At 53.1% G+C, this 23,991-nt stretch overlaps 1 protein-coding gene across 3 annotated transcripts in view; it reads right to left on the bottom strand.

The window, feature by feature from the left end:
* Positions 1-1,105: 1,105 nt before the first annotated feature.
* Positions 1,106-23,991, bottom strand: part of Synpo (synaptopodin) — a 34,790-nt gene continuing 11,904 nt past the window's right edge. Inside the window, exons 1-3 of one of the 3 annotated variants that reach the window (XM_057788409.1) lie at positions 15,702-15,863; positions 7,757-10,134; positions 1,106-3,511 (exon numbers count right to left, since the gene is read on the bottom strand). In XM_057788409.1, coding sequence (XP_057644392.1) covers positions 2,858-3,511; positions 7,757-9,799 — 2,697 coding nt within the window. In that variant the 5' untranslated portion in view covers positions 9,800-10,134; positions 15,702-15,863 and the 3' untranslated portion in view covers positions 1,106-2,857. Of the gene's footprint in view, positions 3,512-7,756; positions 10,135-15,701; positions 15,864-23,991 lie in introns of those variants that run through there. The other 2 variants (XM_057788408.1, XR_009058287.1) reach the window with 2 other exon arrangements.

The raw sequence follows: 23,991 nt of genomic DNA, 5'->3' as shown, positions 1-23,991 counted from the left end.
GATGAGGAGATTAAGCTGGCAGAAGGTGGTGGTCAAATTGACATTTTCCAGAGACAGCAGCTGTACACACACAGGGTTGAAAGGGGCCAGGCTAGAGGCAGGGAGATTGTGTGGTAGCCAAGAGAGAGATGGAGGGTAACTGACGTAGGGTGGAGACAGAAGCGGTCGGGGGGGAGGAGAGGTTAATGAAGGGCACTTGAATAATTCCCACATCTTGGAGATGGTCTGGAAATGCGAGGTGTGGGAAGGAAGGAGCAGGTGGGGGTGAGGTCAGATGGTGAGCTCATTCCATTAAGGATGAATTAGCTCAAGGTACTGAGCGCTGGACAGAAGACAGTTAGATACTGACTGCACTCAGGACAGGTTCCAGCAGAAGTTATGACTTGTTAAAGGCACACAAGTCAATCCCAGGGAAGGGTGGGCACACAACAGGGTGGCGAGCACCTGAGTCCATCAGTGCAGATGGCCCCAGTGGCCTTTCTGACACCCATGTGGGGCAGCATCCTGCTTTCTGCCCCTTGGGTTTCTGGGTCTAGTCTCTCCTGGGCCTGAATCTAGAGGTAGAGCTAAGGGATGGTCTCATCTAAAAGTAGGAACACAATCACTCTTTCTGAACCAAGGTTGGCCCATGGAAACTGGGTCCCTGATGACCCTGGTCTCACTATAGTTGCCTAAACTCACATGGAACCTCCCCTGGAGACTCTTGCCCCATCCTGGAATCCTGAGTTCAATGAAGAAGTAGTAGCAGAGTGCTGGACCCTGCCCCAGTTTGGCTCTGCCCACTCCAGCCACAGCATTCTGTAGCAGCACCACTCCAAGACACTACTTAGATCAACTCTCCCCTCACTCAATTGGGGAAACCAAGAGATGGGGAAGGGGTGGTGTACTCAGATCCACCTAGCTAATCAATGACAGAATCTAGGCTTCAATTCAAAACTGCCTATGATCCCAGGTTTTTCCAGCTGTTCTTATGATTTCCAAAATCCAAGATCCTGTGGCTCAGATATTCTGTGGACTGATGTATGCTTGGGAAGAAGAAAAAGGCTTCCTGAAAGGCAAAAATGACACAGGAGGCACAAGAATGCAGAAAGCATTTATTGCTCTGAATTCTACAAGAGGCATGAGGCAGGATACAGGCAAGCTCTAGTGTGTTAGAGACCATAAAGGGAGAAGGCAGTCACCATGGCAGAACAGCAGAAACAGAACTGTAGTTTCTCAAAGCTGCCTCCTGCTGGTTTTCTGAGGAAATGCAGGTAGAAACTGATCTATGCCACAGCATCAGCTGGATGTCTAATAATGTCTTCTCTGGGAGGCATCCCTAGCCTGGGACTCCTTAGCTACAAGGGATGCTGCAGCAGGTAGGAGCTTTGGTAAATGTATTCATTTATTGACTAAGCTGAGTACACTCTCATCTTCCCAGTGGAGACAGGTTCCCAACTATGGGTATTACGAACCTCTCCTTTATCCCAAAGTACTCCATCCCAACCTTGACTTTATTCCACCCTGATCCCTAGCTTCCTCTAGGGAGTTCTAGATCATCCTGATGTGTGGGTAAATCTATTAATTACTTCAAATCCATCATCCCTTGCCTTTAACAACATCCTCGTGTTTTGTTTCACCTACGTATATTTGCACCTCATTGAACTACAGCACCTGCACCCCCAGGTTCTGAATTCTGAAGCTGATATTTTGAACCTCAACGGGTATCATCAGCCAACAATGAAAACCCCAAAACTCAGTCACTTCCTTCCCAGTTTCATTCTTGGGGACTGGAATCAGAGCGACTGCAGTTTAGGGGACCAGCTCCTCAAGGCCACTGGGTCTAGGCACAAGCTAGGCCTGAGTGAGACGTGAAGAAAATGCATATAGCAGTGCCCACTCTTCCGGGCCGAGGCCTGAAAGGAAAGGGAGGCGTTTACTTGGTGGCCAGAAGCACAGGCCCATACTGGTATGGCCCCTCGACAAGGTCAGGAGTCCCCTCCCCCCAATACCGGAGTCCCTTCTATGCATCCTGGCCATGGCTTACAATTCTGCAACGAGGACCTCTTTCCAAATAGGTAAGGCCAGGTTGGGGGCAGCCATATAAGGCTGTCATCTCTTCTCTCCTCAGCTTTGAAAAACCCCAGATTTCCCATGACCAGGCCCAGAAGGGCAGAGGTCTGGGGCTCCTGAGATCCATAGCCCCAGGGAACTCAGCCCTTCGCACACTGTTCTGCCCTGGCCATAAGGAGACCCTGGACACCCTAAGCTGGGGCAACAAAGGCAGCAGGGCAGAGCTTGGGGAGACTCTTCCAGCTCCTTCTCCCCAGAGGGGCCCAACAGGGCACCTTGAGCTTGCCTGGGAGATCTCGCTAAAGGTCACCAGATAAAAATAGGGCTAGTCTGAGAAGGAATGGAAAACAGTTGCTCCTGCCTAGAACTTGGTGCCAGGAGCCGGTGGTCAAGCCAGGGCCTGGGCATGGGTCACGACCTAGGTTCTTTTCAACACCATACTTTGGCAGGCTGCTGGAGAACGGAGTGAAGAAGGAGCATGCTGCAGGCCCAAGGGTTGGGGGCATGGCTGCCTTCTCCAAGGCACAAGTGTGTGGATAGAAGGGGAAGATGTCTGGAGACTGCAGCGGCCAGAGCTGAGGGTCAGAGACAGGAGGCTCTGGCTCAGGGTCACACGAATGAATGGCAGAGCCAAGGGCTAGAACCCAAGTTTGAGTGACTAGCTACCTGGCCCCCAGGCCCAGAGCTCTCCTTCTCTGACTCTTCTCTGGAGCTGTCCAATGAGGTCAGACCCTTTGGGGTCCCGGTGCTGGGGTTCCCCAAGCTTGGTGCCTCTTTGGGCTCAGCCCTTCCAGGGTGGGAAACTTTAGGTGGTGCAGGAGGCCTCGGTGGGGAGACTACCACGCTTGAACCTCAGGCTGCCATTCCAGCCTCGAGGACAGATATTGTAGCCGAGGATGCCAGGCGACTTTAGCCCGGAGTCCTCAGAGTCGAGGGACACGTCGGAGTCTGTGGGCGAGCGGCGGTAGGGAAAAGGCCTGGACGGTGTGACCTGAGGACTCTGGGGACTAGCGCAGGACGGAGGCCCGACCGGCAGCGGGCTCCGCGGGATGGGGGCGAAGGAGGCTCCGCGGAAGGCACCTGCGGGGCGCGCCGGCTGCGGAGAGCGCATGCGCGGCGGCGCCCCCCGCGGCGGGGAAAAGGGCCGCAGGGGCTCGGCGGCCGCTGGCCGCGGGGAGGCGCTCTTGCGCCGGGCCGCGTTGATGATGTTGCGCGCCAGAAGCGCCTGCAGCTGGCGGCTCGGAGGCCGCGCTTCGGCCTCCGGTCGCAGCGGGGAGACCGAGCGCTCGCTCCACGAGGGGGACATTGGCGGTGGCGGCGGCAGCGGCGGGGGGCTGCTCATGCTGCTCCGGTGACCCGGCTCCCACGGCCCCGGGCTCACCCAGCCGTCCAGGCTGCTGGGGGGCCGGGAAGCTCCCGGCGTCCAGGGCGGGGACGTGGGCAGGCTCTCGGGGCGGTCCTAGGGAGAGAGCAGAGAGAGCGAGGGGAAGGTTTAGTGCCAGGTCCTCCAGAGTAAGGTTTTGGAAAAGATCGAGTATGGTTGTCCATCATTCGGAGATCAGAAAGGTACCCAACAAAGTCAGGTAGTGCCTGAAGTAAAAACACAGGTGGTTCAACTCAATGCAGAAGTTTTAAAAGCCTTTGCTATCTGGGGTCAGCCCCTCCTTGCTTTGGACACAGGTTCCCTCACTTGGTGGAGGGGAATGGGCAAGCAATCGTCCAGCCCTTTAGCCTTCAGCTTCCTCCCCTCTATAATAGGGTGTCCAGGAAGTAGCGAGGAAAGAACAGCTCATGTGAAGGGACATTGCCTGCATTAGCATGTTCCTTGGAGGGAATTACTAAACAGAAACTACCGTAAGTAGAGACGGAAAAGACACAACAGGCTAAGGAATGGGGCTGGTAGGCACAATGCACACAGCCACAGGGGGTGAGGACAAGTCTTTTTAAATGACTATAGTCTATGTACGTTTAGTTTTGAACCATACCGTTGTTTTATCAACTAACAATATAACTACCGCTATTAAGATTGGGCCTCATGAATCCTTTCATGAGTAGATCCTTTCAGCCCTTATGTTTCAAAGTTACCTCCTCACTTCATTTTCTTCCTTTTTTTTTTTTTTTTTTTTTTTTTGGTTTTTCGAGACAGGGTTTCTCTGTGGTTTTGGTTCCTGTCCTGGAACTAGCTCTTGTAGACCAGGCTGGTCTCGAACTCACAGAGATCCGCCTGCCTCTGCCTCCCGAGTGCTGGGATTAAAGGCGTGCGCCACCACCGCCCGGCTCTCACTTCATTTTCTTGGGGGCCCAGTAGGAGTAAGTTCCTACTGGCAGGTGGAGACACAAAAGGAAGCCAAGCCTCTCATCTCTGGACAGCGTTCTCCCCGTCTGCGCTTCTTGCCAACGGGGGCAGTGAGACTGGTTCTGGGCAAACCAGGTGGTGAAGGCATCTGCAGTGAAAAGCACTGCACCACTATGGTGGCAAACACATTTCCTACCTATCTGAGTACTTATCCATCTATGTGTTTCTTCCTCATCCGTCATCTCTCACTTCTTCCAGTTAGGTCAAACCGGTTAGGACGTTGGCATTATCACATTCATTTCGCTAGTGATGAAAACGAAGCCAAGAGGTGCAAATCACAGCCCAGTGGTGTGTGTGTGTGTTTCAAAGGCTACACCATGCTTAAACAGTGTTAAGGGGATTGAAAGCGGAGGGCTTGGGAATACAGGCTAAACACACATACCTGAAACTATGCAGCTGTTGACCCATATTCCAGAAATAAGTAGCTCACTTGGGCTTTTGGTTGAGTCCACGTTCACTAGCAATCATTCATTCATCCCAGTCCCAAACTATCAGGTCCAGTCAGTGACTTCATCCCAATCAAAGCCTATAATCACCCACAAGATCCATGCGGTCACCCAGTCAGCCATGTGCCAGTCATCCTTTCAACCAATGGAGAAGTTAGTCCCTCCCAATCAAAAGGAAACGAGAGGCAGATGGTATATACCGTCCGATCACACGGCAGCAGTTGCTGGAAGAGTCCAACCTCTGTGCCCTTTCACTAAAAAGCACCATAAAGAAGAGCCAGAGAGGACAGTTTGGAGGGATATAATGCTGCAGTGACCTGTGGAGGCTTTTCCAGGATAGCCAATCTCATCAAGGGAGCAACTCAAGGCTCAGCACCAGGCCTCCTCCCCCCTTTATTCCCAGGGTCGGGGTTCTATGCGTATATAAAAGCCAGAGTCCCTGAGAAGTGTTCTCTGTGTGTGACACATCGCAGCTTGCAACCAGGTCACCTATGGGAGACATACCACAAGCTTATGGAGAACTTCAAGGGAGGTTCCCGCCCCTGGTGAGACAGGAAGGATTAGCGGCTGAGACCAATCTCAGAGCCAAAAGCCGATCAAGGGGGCTCATGCATGTCCTATTATCTCACGAGTGCTACAGACCCTATCAAAAAAAAAAAAAAAAAAAAAAAAAGGAAACCAATTTGGGCCATAGGGCAGTGTGTTTCCTCTATCCTCAACACAGTTTGGGCTAGCCTCGGGAAAGGAGTGAAGGGAGGAAAACACCCTCCTTTCCTAGACAGCCCATGGCTGACACCAACAGATGCAGACACACCGCAGGCACAGTAGCACACAGCACCCAGGGACACAACCTCACTCCCACGCATGCGCGCGCACACACACACCACACACACACACACACACACACAACACAGCTGAGCAGTTCCACTTCACTTCCAGGACCCAATCAGGGCAGAGAGAGGGAGCCCCAGCCCATGGCAGCAACAGCGCAGAAGAAAGAAGCAAGGCAGATTTGAGACAGAGTGTATTGAGAACAGAAGACAGAACCAAGTGGCAAAGAGCTCAGCCCAGCGGCAAGAGCTACAGGACGGAGGATGGGCTCCTCCACTTCGACCCCCACCCTCACCCCAGGTACAAAAGAGCAGGGTCTCCTAGGGGCTCACTCTGTTCTGGGGAGACCTGAAGAAGCCAAGCTCACTCGCAGTTCCCACATGCATCCCCCTCTCCCGCTTGGATGAGCTCCCTGACAAGGCACCCCTGTTCCCATGGAGACAAGCCCAAAGCTCAGGAAAACTGCGCACTCAGCCAGTGCACTCAGCCCAGCATGGTCTCCGCCTCCACCACCCCTGCCTCTCTGGGATCCCAGAAATAGGGCTGGGAAAGAGGAAGTGGGTGGTCCTAGCCCCAAGTCTTGGGAAGATTCCATCTAAATATGTCTTCTGTGACTGTATTCTCCACCCCCAACAAAGACTAGTTCAGTGGGGTTGGGGGGGGCTGTACCATATCAAAGAGGGGCAGGGAATGGTGATCTCAGGCTACCTGACTCGACTCCCTCTGTATGAATGGGGAAACTGAGGCCCAAAGTAAACATCCAGTCAGAACTCTCATCTGAGTCCAATCTTTTCCTCAAAGCTCTAGGGTCTACCCTGTCCCTCTCTTCTGAGCTACCGTGCCCTGGTCCAGCTGTCACCAGCTGATCCCAAGCTTAAGCTCGCCCAGCCCAGGCTTCTGACCATGGCTTGCTGCAGTAGCTCATTCCACTGTACCTCACCAGGTCACTCTCATGGAAAGCTAACTCCTGTGTCCCTCAGCAACAGCCCATCCCTTCTACTTTTTTTTCCTGCATGACAATCCCCTTGCTTCTGAGACCTTTATTCCACTGCACCAGCCCAGTCTCTCAATCTTCAGCCATTACCACAACTAGAAGACCCTGTGTACATGAGAAAACTAAGGTCCAGAAAGGAAGAGTGAATTGGCCAAAGTCACCCAGCAAATGGAAGGTACATGAGTCTAGAACATTCTTCCATTGCGTCTTCCTGGGCCTGTGCTGTTGCACTGAGGTGGCTTGTTTTGGTCAGGGAGACCTTGGCTGAGGTCACTATATGACTCAAGGGTCACTCTCCTAACGTTTGCATAGCCCCCTCTAAAGGACATTCTTCTCAGGGATACCCTGGGATGTCCCCTCACCCCAGAACAGTGAGGGCAAGGCAGTTGGAAACAGGTCTGAGGTCTGAGCCCAGGAGTTTCCCTCCCTGTGTAGAGTCAGGTCCTGGAGAGGGCATGGAGGCTGCAGAGTCTCAGAGAGCAGGAAGACAAGCATCAAAAAACAGTGATACGCTAAAGTCCACAGGCAGCAAAGGACTCAGGAGAGGAGGCGGAGCCAGGCAAAGCTCTCTGAGGCAGTGGAGAGGAAATGTCCAGAAGGCAGAGGAGAAGAAACACCCTGTGGAGGTGAGAATCCAGAAGCAGGAAGCCAGATGCCAGGAGCCTGAGCCCTATGAGTAAGGCACAGCCAGAAGCCACTGTCTGTTCCAGAAGTCCCCACGAGGAGCCCTCTGGGCCTTCGGCCAGCAAGACACTGCCATCAGGGTCCATCCCTGAAGCTTGCAAGGCCAGGGAAAGACTGTTTAACAGGACCCTCTTGGGGTAGTCTTACTCTATGACCCTTCACACCACCCAGACAAGGAGTCTACACCCCTTTGTCTACGGCTTGGAGAGAGGAGATGGTCCACCCACGGTTGCATAGCTAGCTGTTGGCAACAGCCAGACCTTGATCCATGGGTGCCTATCTTCTCGCTAAGCCCCGAACCACATCCTGCCACATCTTCTCTTTGACCCTCTGAGAAGGAGGCAAGACAGGCACTGGGATGCGTTACTTGAAGCAGAAAGAAGGCTTCCACACCTGGGCCTCAATTCCAGCATTCCGGGTGGAGAAGGAAGGCCTGGGAGCCTGCTTGGCTCGGGGAGACCACGCCCTGGAGGGAGACACGGGCGAGATGTCACTGCTGTAGGTGGGGCTCACGGCAGTGGGCTGGAGGCTGTCCTGGACAGGGACAGTGTAGAGGCCTGGGGAGGAGCGGGAAGCCCGAGGCAGAGCAGGAGATGGTGGCAGGCCTGCCCTAGGCAGGTTGGGCACCAGGTCCAGGGAGCTAGGCTTGGCCGGAGAGGCGGCACGAGGTGAGACAGTGCGGGACGGCGTGCGTGGTGAGGTGGAGCGGGATGAGGTCTTGGCAGGTTCCTTGACGGGAGACAGAGCGTAGAGTGAAGGCCTCATCTGGTATGGCTGCTGCTTAGTAGGTTCTGGGCGCAGGACCCCATTCTCTGGCAGATAGCCGTGGTAGAGAGAGGCAGGCGGAGTCCGCGCTGGGCTTAGGGATGCCACTCGGAAGCCCCCAGGGGCATTAGTGGAGTACTTCCAGGATGACGGCAGGGACATAGTAGGTGAAGGGCAGCGGGCCAATTCAGTGTGGCCTGCAGACTCTATGACGTATTTCTCCATCCGCGACTGGCGGCGGGCATAGAGCTCAGCTCCCTTCCCTGAGGCCTCTGAGAGGTTCTGGTTGGGTGTGGGCTTCGGCTTAGCCTTAATACGGGGTGACTTGAGGCAGGAGGCCCACTCGGGGACGGTCTCCTCAGTGGCCGCAGGGCTGGCCCTGTCCCGAGCTACTGGTTCCTGCTGGAAATTGGAGGCCTCAGCTCCCAGGGCGAAGGGCTCATCTTCCATGCCCACCTCCCCATGGTCTCTCTGCCTCCGCTTCTCATCAGCTGTCTGCACTAGGTCCAGCAAGTCTGGATTCGGGGTCACCTTGGGCTTCTCCACGAAAGTAAACATTGATTTCCGGCTGCCTCGGCGGGCCATAGACTCTTCCAAAATGCCTGTCTTGTTGGCAGGGGCTACCTGGCTCTTCAGATGAGGTGGCTTGGGGTCAGAGCTGGGGTACAGAGTAGAATAAGAAGGAGGAGACCTAACCCGGGAAGCCACTGGGGCTGTTGACAAAGTCTCGGCATAGGTGGGGGGTGGGGTGAAGCTTCCTAAGGGACGTCTCTCCAAGACTGGGCTTCGCTGCCCAACCAGCCTCCTTTCTACCATGGGGCTGCGGGACATCATGTGCCTTTGAGGCTGGGGACTTCTGTCCACCATGGTGGTAGTCGGGGGAGCCCAGGCTTTCTCTCCAAAATGTCGTCTTCCCATCATGGGGCTGTGTTCCACCTGGCTGGTACTCCCTGGTGACTGGATCCCAAAAGGCCGGGCCGTCCTGTTGACCACCGATGCGGGCTTGGCTAGCGTGAGATGCACTTCGCTGTACACCTTGGTGGGTGTGGTGACAGCTGCATGTCCGGACATCTCTTGCTCTGCAGACGCCACTAGGTTGCTAGGCTGCATGTCAACGAGCAGGGAGCTGGACATGAGATCTGCTGCTGGTGGCCCAGAACTGGAGAGGGGAGTGACCTCTCTAGAGAAGGTGCTGGTGGCAGGGGATGGAGCTGACACCTTATCAATCAGCAGAATGCTGGATCTCACCTCCCCTGCTGGCCCCTGGGGCTGCCCATCGGCACACGGAGTGCTGGGCTTGGAATCGGGTGTGCCATTTGGGGGACACTGAGCCTCAGATGAATTCTGTTGGACAGGGGTGACAGCGGCTGGAGGATTCTGATTCACATCGGTGGTGGGCTGGTTGTGGTGGCTGTTGGACGCTGGTGTGGTAAGTGTGGCATTGGGCGAGGAGAGGTTCTGGTTGATGTCTGCAGCTGGACTGTGTGCCTCTGTTGTTGGATGGTTTGGTGATGACTGTTCGGGCTCCCGGCTCTGGGACAGGTGCAGCCCATTAGCCGTTAGCAGGGCTGCATTCTCCTTTAAATAAACCACCAGTGGTACTTCTTCTTCCTCGCTGGCAACCTTCTCCAGATGCCGCAGGAGACTGGCTTCCTCCGAGTAGCCTTCCATGATGTGGCCAGGGACCCCTCTGCTGGGGCTTCGGGGGCTGGGATGCTTTAGAGAGCCTGGCTTGGGTGGAGATGGAGGTCTCAGACTGAGCCCTGGGGCATGGCCTGTGGGGTTCGAAGGTTGCCCTGCTGGAAGGGCCTCTTGATTGTGCTTTGGTGGCTTCTGGCCACGGCTCTCCAAGGTGAACTCGTTCACCCTCTGCCTGCGCCTGTTGAAGAGCTGGACCCCTCGGGAGTTGGAGCTGGGAGGGGTGGTCAGCTGGGCTGCAATCTGCTGGCTCCACGCCTTGGCCTCCTTCAGATCCTTTTCAGTGAAGCTAGTGCTCCGGCCTAAGGCTGCAGAGAGTACACAGGTCTAGTTAGCAAATGGGCGTACAGACAGTCACCACCATGCCCTCCTACAGCCAACCATTTCTTTGAAATATGACCTTTGCCCGGTTTCCCAGAATCAGCTGTCATGAGGAGTCAAGGATGAAGCTGATCAGATGTTCAGGATGGCCTGCCCATTCCATTGGACGGCCCAGGAAGGTTGCCAACCCAGGAAGGTTGCCAAGACAGTGCTTCTCCAAACTGAGTCACCCCACTAACTACATCTCCCATGGTCCCCCTGACCACCAGCCACTCTCACCCCTTGAGAAAGTTTCTCATCATCTCTGCCTCCTTTCTACGCTAAAGAAGGGGAAGTGGAAGAAAGACAAGGCCAAGTAAGGCGCCTGACGTGCCTTAAGCGCAGGGAACGTCCTTTTCCCTGACAGCACGCCCTCCCTGGAGGGGCCTTGCTGTCTCGGGTCTTATCTCTGCTTTTCCTCCCTGGCACTCAACCGCTCTTTGAAATTCAAGTGTTTGCACATCTCCTGATTCATCTTCTCCCCTCAAACACAGCTCTGAGGGCCTCGCTTGGTACGTTTTCCTCTCTGACTCCAACCCTGAGATCAGTGTTTGGTCTAAAGAGTCCCAAATGTGCAAAGCAACCCCAAAATACTTTCCATATGCCTTTCTGGGGGGTCTTTTACACTCTCAAATTCAGAGTATGGTCATTTGCTTGATGTTTTAGAAGAAGATGCTACAAAGATTTTTTTAAGGTATTTTATCATCGTGGGGAATCCTGTACCACGTTACACGTGTGGAGAGCAGAAGATAGTACGTGGAGTCGGGCCTCTTCGACTTTTACGTGGGTTCTGAGGCCCAAACTCCAGACTTGCACAGCAAAATGCCTCTACCTGTTGAGGCATCTCATCTGCCCCTAAGACCTCTTTTTAAAAAATAGGTTAACATGCTAGGCATGGTGACGCCCGCCTTTAATCCCAGCACTTGGGAGGCTGAGGCAGGTAGATCTCTGAGTTCGAGGCCAGCCCGGTCTGTGTAGTGAGTTCCAGGACAGCCAGGGCTACACAGAGAAACCTGTCTTAAAAAAAAAAAAAAGAAAGGTTAGCACATTCAATAAAAAAGTAACCATGGCAGTGTTCCCACCACTGATTATACCACATCAAATCAAGAATCCATTCTGCCAGTTTCTTCTATATCCTTCTGCAATCTTCCCTCATTTTTATAAAGAAAATTATTTAAAAGTCCATACATTCTAACATAAGTGAAATGTCAGCGGTGGTCACACTGGCCCACTGTGTTCATTTATCTTGCTCTCCCAAGTGTACCGGGTGACAGCCACTGTGTGCCTGTACTGCAGAGGAGAACTTCTCTGAGAAAGTTCAGAGATTCCTGACAGATGCGAGGCCACAGAGCTTCAGGTGGCAAAGACGGTGCTCAAAGTCTTTCTGGGAGAAGAGGCAGTGGGAAATGGCAAAGACAGAGGTCACAGGTCGGACCCCCATTAAGCGAGGTCACCATTTTTCTTTCTGTCCACAGTGCCCAGCTGGCATGCACTCGGTACTCAATGCTGTTGAACAATGAATAAACCAAGCTGCCCGGAGAGCTGAGTCACAGGCAGCTGGAGGGATCAGCCTAGGACCAGGGTCATAGCTTACCCGGTGGCTGAGAAAACTCCTTCCCGACTGTGGGAAGCTAATTAGCTCTTGAGGAATCTGACCCTGCCCTCCCTCCTAACTCACCCTAATTAGCCCTGGCCCTGACAGGCTGATGGGTCTCCAGGGACAGTCTCTCTAGGCATCTTGCCATCCTGGCTTGGAGTTCATGGACTCTTGAGAGATGGAAGGGCCTAGATAGAGGAGACAGGTAATTCACCACTATCCCATTTTATAGATGGAGAAACTGAGATCCAGAGAGTATCCCAGGGCAAAGACCCCCTCCCTGCTATTTCTGGAGTTAGCAAAGAGGTCCAAGGAGGCCAGGTCCGATTCATGCTTCATGGCTTTCTGGTTCCATCCTCCTGTCCATCCACCACACCTGTAGCTCTGCCATAATGCCACAATGACGGCACAGAGCCTGCCCCCGCTGTGGTCTTCCTCTTCTGCCCCAGTCACCCACTCTGTAAAACATGAAGTGTTTAGCCAGACCATTCCCCTGGGGCAACTGAAGATGAGGTTTCCACACACGGGAACATCTTAAGGGATGTGTGGACCATCCAGTGTCTGCTTCCTCTGCTCTGTTTGGAAACAGGTCCCCTGGCCCAAAGCCAAGTCCTTTGGCTGGGCTATCCCTATGATCTTGGCAAGCTCCTGCCTCCTCCCAGAGTCAGGGACTCCTTAGCTGAGAAACATTTGGGGACCGCCCTGAGATCACAAGAAGTCTGTCATCATCAAGTCCAGGGCAAAGACAGCTCATACAACCCCAGGAAGGACTGGCCACTGTGACCCCACTTGGTTCGTGAGGACAGACAGTATCTGATCTTTTTCCAGCAAAGCACATTTGTGGCATAGATCAGGGTCCTGAAGGACACACGTCAGGAGACTCTGGAGTTATGGAGAAGCACCACAGAGTCTCAGCAACTCAGAGGTGGCTGTCACAGCACAGTTCTCCACGCAACCCTTGTATCCCTAAAGCCATACCCCTGTGTGTGCAAAACTTGTTTATACACTCAGCTGACATGGGCTCATGATTCCATGGTGTGCCTCCCACTGGTACAGGCCTCTCAACCATAAATGCCTTCAATGGATTCCATGTTTGGGTGTGTTTCTGTGCACCACCACTACCACCAGCACCAGCACCACCACCACCAGCACCACCACTACCACCGCCACCACTGCCACCACCAGCACCACCACTACCACCAGCACTAGCATCACCACTACCACTGCCACCGCCACCACCACCACTACCACCGCTACCATCAACACCACCACCAGCACCACCACTACCACCACTACCACCGCTACCACCACCACTACCACCAATACCACCATCACTACCACCACCAGCACCACCACACCACACCACCACGCCACACCATACCACACCACACAACCACAACTACCACCACCATTACCACCACCACCACCACAGCCACCATCACCACCATCACACCATACCATCATCACCACCACCATCACCACCATCACTCCAGTGAACAGCTTTACTTCACGGCCTGATATACCCTGCAGAGATTCACAGATGAGAACACATCCCATATGACTCAGGATAAAGAGCCCACCAATGTTGCTTACGACACACTTACAGCAGTTGCAGCGACCACTGATTAGGCACACACTATACACTACATGCATATTACATGTACGGTTGGATTCCCACAGCAGCCCTATGAGGCACAAACTACTATTGTGTGCTTTGTGTTGATGAGAAAACCCAAAGACCAGACCAGTGAGGTGAGCTGTCCAAGATTACACAGCTACCTTTACGGGGCCCTTGTCACTGTGGAGCACCAGATCCTAGCTGCAGAATCCCACGGTGGAAGGCAGATAGACAGTGATCCGGTGTTTGAACATCCAGGCCACCCTGTGTCCCTGAACATTGCCACTCCCTCCTTCCTTTGCTGCTTCAGGACCAGGCCTGTGTTCCCCACAGCCCTCCTCAGCCCTGTCTTCTGACATCAGTGTGAAAAGTCTTTGGAGAGAAGCTAGCTTGGGGGGCTCAGGAAAAGAAAGGATCACAAAGAGTGGGTGACTCAGGAGACTGCTGACTTCCAGCCAGGCTCATCAGAGCCTGGCCTGGCCTGCCCTGAATGGCCCTCCCCTCCTGTGAGTTTGGAGCCTGCCCCTAAGCTCTGAGAGGAATGGCAGAAGGGGCCAGAGGGGAATGAGTCCCCCTCCTAGCGGAGCTCTGCCCCCAAGGCCAGCCATAGTGACACAAAAGAGGAATTTGACAGGAGGTTTGGGGCCAACCCAGAAAATAAGCCTAGAGAGTTTTTGTCACCCTGCACAAACATGGGATGGGGTAGGGCAGGATTTGACCAACCAAAGGAACCCTGGAATCCCTTGTTATAAGCAACATGCCAACTAAAGTCACCCAGAGCAATGTCACCTCTGGCAATGGCAAACTTGTGTAAGACTTTGCTTCTTGGTTTTAGAGAGATCAGAGGTAAACCCCAGCCACAGAGACAAGCAGCCCCTACTGTAGCTGTGCAACAGGCCATGATACCCTTTCTTCTAGCCTAGATCTCTGAAGGCCGATATAGATCTCTGGACAGCAGCCCTGAATACAGCCAGGCCTTCAGTAGAAGAAGGCTGGAGGGTAAAGTAAGAGAGGAGCTACCTGGAGTCAGGTGAGACGGGGTAGAGCCAGAGAAAGGCTCAAAGACAGAGCATTGCCTCAGGGAGGTGGGGATGCCATGACACAGGCCTTGAATGGCCCATGTCAGCGCTCCACGCCCATCGCTGTGTTCATCTATAAGGCAGCGACCCCAAAAGGTAACACTGTTGCCTCTCCCATTTTGTAGGTGACAGCCAGGCTCAGAGGCGCCCACCAGCAGTGTCAAACAACTTTAAGTGGAAGGGCAACGATTCAGAATCAGGAAGTCTGACTGGCTCTCTAGCTCAGAGCTTCAGTGGGAAGGGTGTCAAGGAAGCTTCAAGGTTCCTGGAGGAGTCTGCAGACCCCCGTCTCCCCAGCCCATCAATGCCCCTCAGTTGCTTCCCATCACTGCTTCCTTTCAGGAGAAGCTGATGAACTTACTCTCACTAAGATAGAAACAAATGATAGGCTATGAAATGTGCTGGAGTAGGAAAGTCATAAGGCTAAGAGTCAGTAAACTCCTAGCTCGGGTTCTGCTCTAGCAGGAACAAGCCTCTCCCCAGCCCCTGGTCTTTATAACCTCCTGTAGGCAGCCCCCTAAATCTGCCTATCACTTTGCCTGTCTGAACCAAAGGAAGGGATTTGGGGCAGGGGAAGAAAGGCCAGAGCAGAAGGTCAGGACACTGAGAATTCAAGGAAATGTTTCTCCACACGACTGCCATCAATGGGAGTGTCCAGGCAAGGCCAGTGGGTAGGATGGGAGCCAGAGGTGGGAAGAGAGGTTGGCGTGAGGCAGCCCATTGTAGCAGCCTGGGAGCCTTGGCAACAGGACGGGTAAACAGGCTGGATAAACTGCTCCCCTGATGGGGTCAGGAAGGACCCAATGTCCCAGCCACAATACAACCTCTGGCTTGACTGGGGCAGGAAGATGAGGAGGTCTGAGTAATAACCTAGCCCCTTTGCCAGCCCAGCCTCACATCCTCCCCACACAGAGGGAAGTGACACAGACCCCGAAGGATGCATCCATGGCAGAAGCATGGGGAATGCCTTCTGACAGTGGATACAGACCAGACCGACACGTCTCCCTTTGGAATAACCCACACTTGGGAGAGTAGGGCTGCCAGCTAAGGGGACAGGAGTGGGGATCCCTAGGGCCAGCTCTAGCCTTGCTACTAACAGGCTGCCAGAAGTCCCCATCTGCCTCCTGGCACTGGGAGGAAAAACAGGCCAGGCAGGGGATGCCACATGCCCTGAGTCACATCCCAACCCCAAACGCCCCTCTGAGTGCTCAGCTTACTCACTCTGACTGGTTCCTCCCTGCAGCCCAGCTTCCCCAGGATGCTCTGTCGCTGGCCTCTGCTCCCAAAGCCTCTTGGACAGGCAGCCAAGCTTCTGGCTGATACAGAGAAGAAAAATCCCACCTTGACAGTACCCGGAGGAGCTAGATATGACTTCTCTCCTCCACAGAAGATGACTCAGCCCAGCTCTTTATCAGGAAAACGATTCTGCAACCGCCTTTTAAATGGCCTCTCCACCCCCAGTCTCTCCCCCGCCAATCAACCTACCCCACGCAGCCAGCTTCACCAGATTCACTTGTCCTCCCTCCCAGCCCCATGCTTCTCTTTTGCTCAGAACCTCAAGCCATGGCAGAGCCAGAGGGTCCTCCTCATCCCGGCATTCAGGGGTCCTTGACAGCAAAGCTTGCCTGAGAGAACAAGTACTCTCCTTTTTCTGTGTCCTTGGCAATGGCTGAGGGCACAGTGGCTCCCAGTTCCCACCCCTGCCCTCGAGTTTCTGCCTGAAAACAGGGTCACAAACCTCTCCACTTGAAGCCTTCTACTTTCTGCCTTTGCTACGTGCCCCACATCCCCAGCCTCTCACCCAATTTGAATGCAATCGGCCCCTTCCAAAAGCCTCCCCTGCCTGTCCGTGTTTTAAACTAGTCATCACTAGTAGAGAAGTCTCACTTCAGGGAGAGCAAGCTGTCTGCCCGGAACTATGACAGGGCCTTGCTTCACTCTCAACACAGCAGCCCCGAGGCTAGCAGTGACCTCACCTCTACCTCAGGGAAGACAGGCCTTGCAGAGGTGCTTGGAACAAGTTACATAGCTAGCTGGAGCAGCGGATCACTCAGGGTGTTCCTCCCAGAGCTTGTTTCATGGCATCCAGGGTCTGGGTCTTCTGTCCCCTACAGACTGAAGGAGCCTGAGGCAGGGCACACATGCTCCACTCCTGCACCCCGCCCTGCCCACATTCTCACTGAAGATGACAACTGCCACTTTTTGCCTGCTGAGCTCCAGATGCCACAAACAATGGCTCAAGTCTTCCTTCCAATCCTTGCAGCAGTTCACAAAGGATGGCTTCTGGTGGCCAGTTTCGAAATGAGGAGGAAGGGGCACTGAAGACTACCTAATCCGTCCCAGGTCTCATGGTTGGCAAGGGATAGAGCAGGCTACATGCTGAGCAGCGAAGCTGATTCCCAAGCCTGGACCGCTTCCCCCAGCCGAGCTCCACCTGCAGAGAGTACTCACATACACCCTGGAATCAGCGGCTGCTTCATCCAGGAAGCCCTGCTCAGTCCTCCCTAACTTCCAAGCTCAGTAGCGGTCTCTGCTCAACCAGGCCCAGTTGTCTCACAGCTGGGGGCACAGGACTCACAGGATGCAGCAGGCATCGGATGTGGGCTCTACCAGAACTCCTGGTCATCCCCCACCCTCTCTGTCAAAAGGGCATCAGACAGGCACAGATAGAAGAGGGAAGACAGACTCAGCTCAGCTGGCAACTATCTATCCCTGCAGGTAAAAAACACTGCTGGCTGACCCGGGCTTGCTGGGAGGTCCCGGCAGGACCTGGCTGCCATAGCATGTCTCTTGCCTGTTCTATCGGCTAAATCACTAATGTATAATGGGTGGGTTTCAGAATCTTAGAAATGGTAACCAGAGGGCTGGGAACACAGATCAGTGTGAGCACTTGTCTGGCTTGCACAAAGGCCACGTAGTCATTCTCTAGCCCTATGTGAAAGAGTCACAAGCCTTAATCTCAGCATCAGAGGTGGAGGCAGGAGGATAAGATGTTCAGTGTTTGGCCATACAGCAAGTCTGAGGCCTGCTGGGCTACATAAGACTCTGTCTAAAACAAAACAAACAACAACAAAACCCCAGGCAGCCTGGTGGCACAAGCCTGTGATCCCAGCACTGGGGAGGCAGAGGTGGGCAGATCTCTATGAGTTTCAGGTCGGTCAAGGCTACAAAGTAAGCCCTTGTATTAAAAAATCGACCAATTATTAGGAAGCAACAACATCAATAACAAACAGAAATCAGGGGCTAGAGAGGTGTCTCGGAGGTCAACAGCTTATTGACCCAGACTCGGTTCCCAGCACCCATATGGTGGTTCACAATCATCAACGGCTCTAATTTCAGAAGCTCCAACACTCTGTCCAAACCTCTCTGGGCACTGAACACACATGGTGCACAAGCATACATGCAGGCAAAGCACCTACACGTATGAAATCCAAATTTATACATTTTAAAACAGAAACAAAACAGGGCAGGCATAGTGGCATGCACCTTTAATCCTACCCCTGTGGATGCTAAGAAAGTCACATCTCCCAAGCTAGCCAGGGTGACAGAGCTGAGACCCTATCTGACAGGGGAAAAAGAAATACAAAACCCAAAATGGTAAGCAGAGACAGGCAAGTTCAGGTCTAGGGTGACAAGAACCTACAAGAGAAGCAAGGCTGGCCTGCAGGCTATGAGGTCTCTTGGAAGAGTCAGGAGCACAAGACAGACCAGATGCTTAACCCTGGAGACACAAAGGCCCAGAGACACAAAGGCAGTGAGCCAGGATGGGAAGAGAACTTCCCTCATGCGCTCATCAGGGACTGCTGCGCTCTGGGCACTACACAAAGCTGAGGCCTTTCCCCTTTAGCATCTCTAAATGCCTCAGCCCAGGAAGAACTATTGTTAGCGTGACTGGGTCAGTGTGGACCGAAGGATCAGCATCCCCACAGCCAAGGTTTCTGTGTCTTCATGCCTGCTCCGTCACTCAGCCCTGGAGTCAAATTCCAGATTCATCTGGATTCTAGACTGGAGAGTGGTTCCTAGTGGGTGAGGGGAGCCTGTAAAAAGAACAGCAAGCCTGTGGGTGGAATGGGAGATGAAACCCCAAGTCTCTGTGTCAAACCCAAGAAGAAGATTCCATGGAGTGCCAGGAGAACACAGAGCCTGGGAGAGCGAGCAATCGGGATAGAGCAATCCAAAGGCTCCCTTGGAGAGGACAGCATTTGCCTTCGGTTTTTGTAAGAAGAGATGAGGGGATGCTCCAAGCAACAGGGACAGTTTTCAGAGACTAGAAGACTAAAGGCAGTCTGGCCCCATCCACCCCCACGCCCCAAAGCAAAATGAAGAGAAGAAGACTTTGATGAAGCAAAATGACAGCAGGCTTGCCTGGAGTCCAGTGTGCATGCAGTGAGCCAGGTATCATTTCATGGGAGCCCAGGAACTTCGAAGTTCTGCCCTGGGCTACATGCACTGTGGGATCAGCCTTGAGCCTTTGGGTGGTTATATAACGCACACAGCACAGTCCCACAGCCAGCCAGGACCCTCTGCCTCCTCCACTCTGCCATCTGTCTCTCTGCCGCTTCCTTCATATAGAAGAGGCTGCTGTGCAGCCGAAGGGGGAAAAAAAAATGAAGGCCAGCCCTGTGGTAAATTCCCCACATTCCTTCCCCTCAGAAAAATAAATAACCCTGGAGAAAAAAAAACACAGGAGGAATGATAATGACGGCACAGGCACGCTGGCACTCGGGCTGCTTGCTGGGGTGGACAGCATGGGAACCCAGCGCGGCCTCGTGCCTTTCCTGGGATGCGGCCTGCTGCTGCCTCTCACAACGGGTACAAGGGCAAACTTGAACTCAGAATTGCTCACAGCTGCTGGACGTACTGGGGTCCCTGTGGTGTAGCAGCCACCAGTAGTCACCTCAGCAAACCTGGCAGGGGCTAAGTGCCCTTGTTCCTCAAGTAGCCGCCCACCCACCACATCCCTGTACTGGGTCTTCCTCCTTTATGTAGAACCACTCTTTCACCATTTTGCTTTATCCTCGTGAGCCGTAAGCATTCTCACCTCCATTCTAAAGACAAGGAAACTGAGGCTCTGAAGGGCTTGAGGATTCCCTACAGCATCAGGCTAGAGTCAACCGTGGATCTCCAGCACCTGCCTACACTCCCATCCTGTCAGCTGGCGCCTCCCCCAGCTAGCCCGCCCCCCACGTATGTCTGTGCAACAGGTCGCCCATCACCCACCCTGAGTAAATTGCTGAGCTTGAGTCTCCACTCGACTTCCTCCTCAATAAACCAAGGATAAGCAGCTGAGAATGGGTGGCGCACGCCTCCAACCCCAGCACTCGGGAGGCCGAGGCAGGTGGATCTCTGGGAGCTAGATGCCAACCAGGGCTACATAGTGAGACCCTGTCTCCGTAAATAAATGGATAAATCGCAAGGACAGTCTCCTTCATAGTCCACCGCTCAGCAAGGAGATGCAGCGGTTGTGATACGGCTTACAGCACCGATCACTTCTGCAGGGCTTAGCTCCAGCCTTTGCCACCTCTGCAGAGCCTTGCAAAGCTGGGCCTCGTGGTCTCTCACCCCCTCTGCCACTCTTCCCAGCCAGCCTCTGCTGTCTAGAACCAAGCCCAACCCCATCTCATTCCCACTGCCCAGGGGACCCCCAGAGGCAACCTCTAGTCAAAATGCTATAGCAGAAAAGAAGAGTTCACCTGCTAGGCCCAGCAGGGGCAGGCCCCACGTCCAAGATCCCAGCAGGAGAAGGAGCAGACTATGTAAGCTCTGGCTGGTGGCCATGCACCCAAGAAGACACGAGGACTGCGGGGAACTAGAAGATGCTGATCCTATACGCCCACTTCAATGCCGCTCATCGATTTCCAGGCCTAAATGCCCCCTGGACCCAACAGCAATCCTGCCAGAGAGGCCAAATGAGCCAGCCCTGCTTTCCCAAAGGCAGGTCAGGACGTTTGATTCCCACGTCTGTCCCGTTGCATTTGGGGGGCCTTGAGCTAATTCCTAAACCTCTTTAGATCTAGCTCACTCATCTCCTCAAAGGATGGGGGTACACTGGGACCAAAGCTTGCCACAGAAGGTGCCTCCCAACCAAGGATTTTTTTTGGTTGGGGGGGACCTCTGGTACTTAATTTCTTAATAGCTATGTAAATTTCAAATGTGTTCCAGAAAACAAACACCAAGCCAGTGGCCTCCGGTGTATCTTAGGGAGAGGATAACTGGACAATTTAAAGAAAATAAGTAGTGCACACTCCTGAATTCAACCAATATTTATTGTACAAACTGAGGGTCGGACACTGTTCATGGCCATAAAGAGAAATAGCACAAAAAAATTGTGAATTTTAATAAGGGGGCAAGATAATAAATATCCATGTAAGTCTGAGCCCGGGGAGAGTGACTTACAAAGTTAACTATGGCAACGAAGGTCATCTTCCTGGAGAAAGCGCTTCTGAGTGAGGCCGTGAGGTGGGGGTGAGACACGGGTGTGTGGGAAGAACGAGTGGCTTGGCAGAGGGACAGCCTGTGCTACCCCCCACACGATCAGGGAAATGTGTCTACTTTCTTCTCTCTGGGATCTCTTTCTCTTTCCTTAGTGCTGGACAGACTCCAGCGAGTGGCAACACCTCTGCCTTTGCACACGGGCTCCCACGCAGAGGCTCTGCCGGCTTCAGATCTGCATGACACACAACAGAGGCATGCACGCACTAAACAGAGTGGGCAGGACAGACACACGAGCACCTGCAGGCATACACATGGAAGTACACCGTGCTCATGCAATGGTACGCTTTGAAATCCATGACTCTGCACCTCAGTCAGAGCCTCTCTCTTCAGGGATGCATTAAAATCTACTACATGGTGCTTGAGTGTCCCAGGAGACCACACTGTTCCAGAGAATGTCCCTCCTTCTGCCCCTACAACAACTAAGCCCTGTGAAGTACCTGCGTGGCACTGAGCGTGTCGGCAGCCACTGTCAGTATCCTCATTTGTCACCCCAGATGCCCCAGCATCTTTCCTGTGCAGTGAGCAGGGCAGCTGAGGAGCAGGAAGAGAAGACCAGCCCCCAGCCTGAGGCCTCAGCAAGCTCCGTTCTCTCTTGGGCCCAGGTCAGAATGTGCAGGTGGCCCACATGCCAATCCCTGGGCTCCAGTCTATACCTATGGGTCCACCTGAGGGACTCTGGTGCACAGCCAGGTGAGAGGCTCGCTGGGCCATAAGAGCACATCAACCCATAAGTTACGTTTATAGCTAGCAAACACAGAGATAGTGCCTAGACTGTGGTCTGGCCTATAACATGACTCCTAATGTTAACCAGAAACACATTTAATAACATTAACTATGTAAAAGGAATTATATTGTGGGATGGGTATGAGCACTGTTTATTGACATGTACCTGTACATAGTGCTGGGCATGATAATGCCACGATGAAACCTATATATTTTATATGCAAAATAGAAAGCTTAATAAATAGGATAGCGAACATAAACCATCCTTTAGGTACTCACAGCACTTTGGTGGTTTCCATAGCACTTTTCATTGATCAGAAATACAGGCAGAGCAGGGACTGTCATGTCATTCTACAGACTAGGAACTGAAGCAGAGGCTGGGTGTAGTGGCACCTGCTTGTACCCACAGAATTTAGAAAGCAGAGGTTAGGACTGCCATAAACGTGAAGCCAGCCAGGGCTACATAGCAAGACCCTGTCTCAAAAAAAAAGTTTTAAAAAGCTAGAGGTGGGGAGGGGACTCAGAGAAGGCCATCTACCTCTTAGGATTTCACAGCATGCAGCCTGCGGCTTCCAGTCAGAGGCTCTGCCACCTCGGGCCTGATCCACTAATCCCTTATAATTTGGTTTTAGCCACAGGGTCACTGGCCTTTATTCCAGGTTCATGAAAGTTCTGACACACGTGACTACCCCAGCAACTCAAGGTTCCCCAGCAATGAGACAATCTCAACCAGTTAATATTCCAGCATGGTAGTGTCTCTCTCACTGGGCCACACACAGCCCAAAGCCCTTGCACTATGTGGCAGCATTTGATCTAGAACAAACATTTTGTCCTCACTAACCCGATCATGAGCTCTGATGACCGTTAGCCTCCCATCTGCTGAGCCTCTTGTAACAGTCTCCAAATTCCTACCTTGTTGGGTGGTTGCAAGGGTTGGTCACACACATGCAAAGTACCCATCAACAGGCTTGTGGCTCTTGCCCCGGTCATGGTGGTGTGTGTGGGCTCTGACTAACACACTAACTTTTAGAAGCAGAGAGTCTTCTTACCCTTGTCAGAGTACATACACACTGCATACGTATAACTGCATACGTGTCTTTTGTATCTCAGACCAGCCTCAGACTTGCCGTGTAGCAGAGGGTGACTTTGAACTCCTGATCCTCCTACATCTACTTCCCAAGTGCTAGAGCTATAGATGTGCACCACCACGCCCAGGCTTATGTGGTGGGTAGGACTGAACCCAGGGCTTCAGGCATGTGTGTCTGGCCGGCACTCTACCCACTGAGTCACACGCCAGGTTCGTTACCATTGTATTTCAAATTGCATGTACCAGCATGAGGTTCACAGGCTAAACAGGGTGACAGGCCAGTTGACCAAGCCTTCGCCTCTGTAGCACCATGCTACCTCGCGCAACTAGAGTAATTATCTGGGAATGGGATCTTCAAGACAGTCACGGTCAGGTCTCTACTCGGATGCTTCCTGGCGCCTCTGTGACCTTCGCCACTCATGTCCTTCCTTGGTGTGGGCTCCCCAAAACTGTTTGCTAAGTTTGAGGCCCTGAAAAACTGCTTTCGTCTCTACCAAGCACCTTCTTACCTCAGGGCTATATAATAGATGTACTTGTCATAACAGTGACAAAGGCCATGCTGGAAAGGCCATGTCCTGGGAGCCCTGAGTGTAATCCTGTTGACAAAGAGGCATGAATAATGTACCAGTATGTTCTCTCCTCTCCACCCTGACCTGCTAAGAATAGTACCAGCTACCCTTTCAGGGATCCCAAAGAGAAGATGGCAGGACACCAAATGGGAACAGGCAGGAAAAATGTCACAGGGCTGTGGCCTGCTAACTGCCCTCCCTGCTAGCATTTCAGACTCTCAAGACAGGGAACCCCAGAGAATTAAGGGTGCTTAAAGACCAGTGACCAAGTTCTTAAGGAGTAAAAAAGAGGCCTGGGAAGATTATATGTAGAATCTTGGAGAGGGGGGAAGAAGCATCTACGAACTTTAACTCTTTCCCGGTTTGAAGATGGCGGGTCTGGAGTGGTCCTCATGCTCCGAAGCACAGGGGAGTGATGTTAGACCGCATGCTGCAACCGGGGGAAGGGGGAGGGCTGCAAGGGTTGAGGCACCAGAACCCGCATTTCCAGCTACGCTGACACTGCAGCCATGTGCCCCGCTTTGAGAGCAGAAAAAAAAAAAAAAAAAAAAAAAAAACTAATCTCTAGGGCACCAACCGGTAAACTGAGTCCCAAGAAAAGGGCTTCATCAGAACACAAACAAGTGAACTACCACCC

Source organism: Chionomys nivalis, chromosome 14, assembly GCF_950005125.1.
Source record: "Chionomys nivalis chromosome 14, mChiNiv1.1, whole genome shotgun sequence".
In the NCBI taxonomy this organism is placed as follows: Eukaryota; Metazoa; Chordata; class Mammalia; order Rodentia; family Cricetidae; genus Chionomys; species Chionomys nivalis.
This window is presented reverse-complemented; position numbering and strand designations above follow the sequence as displayed.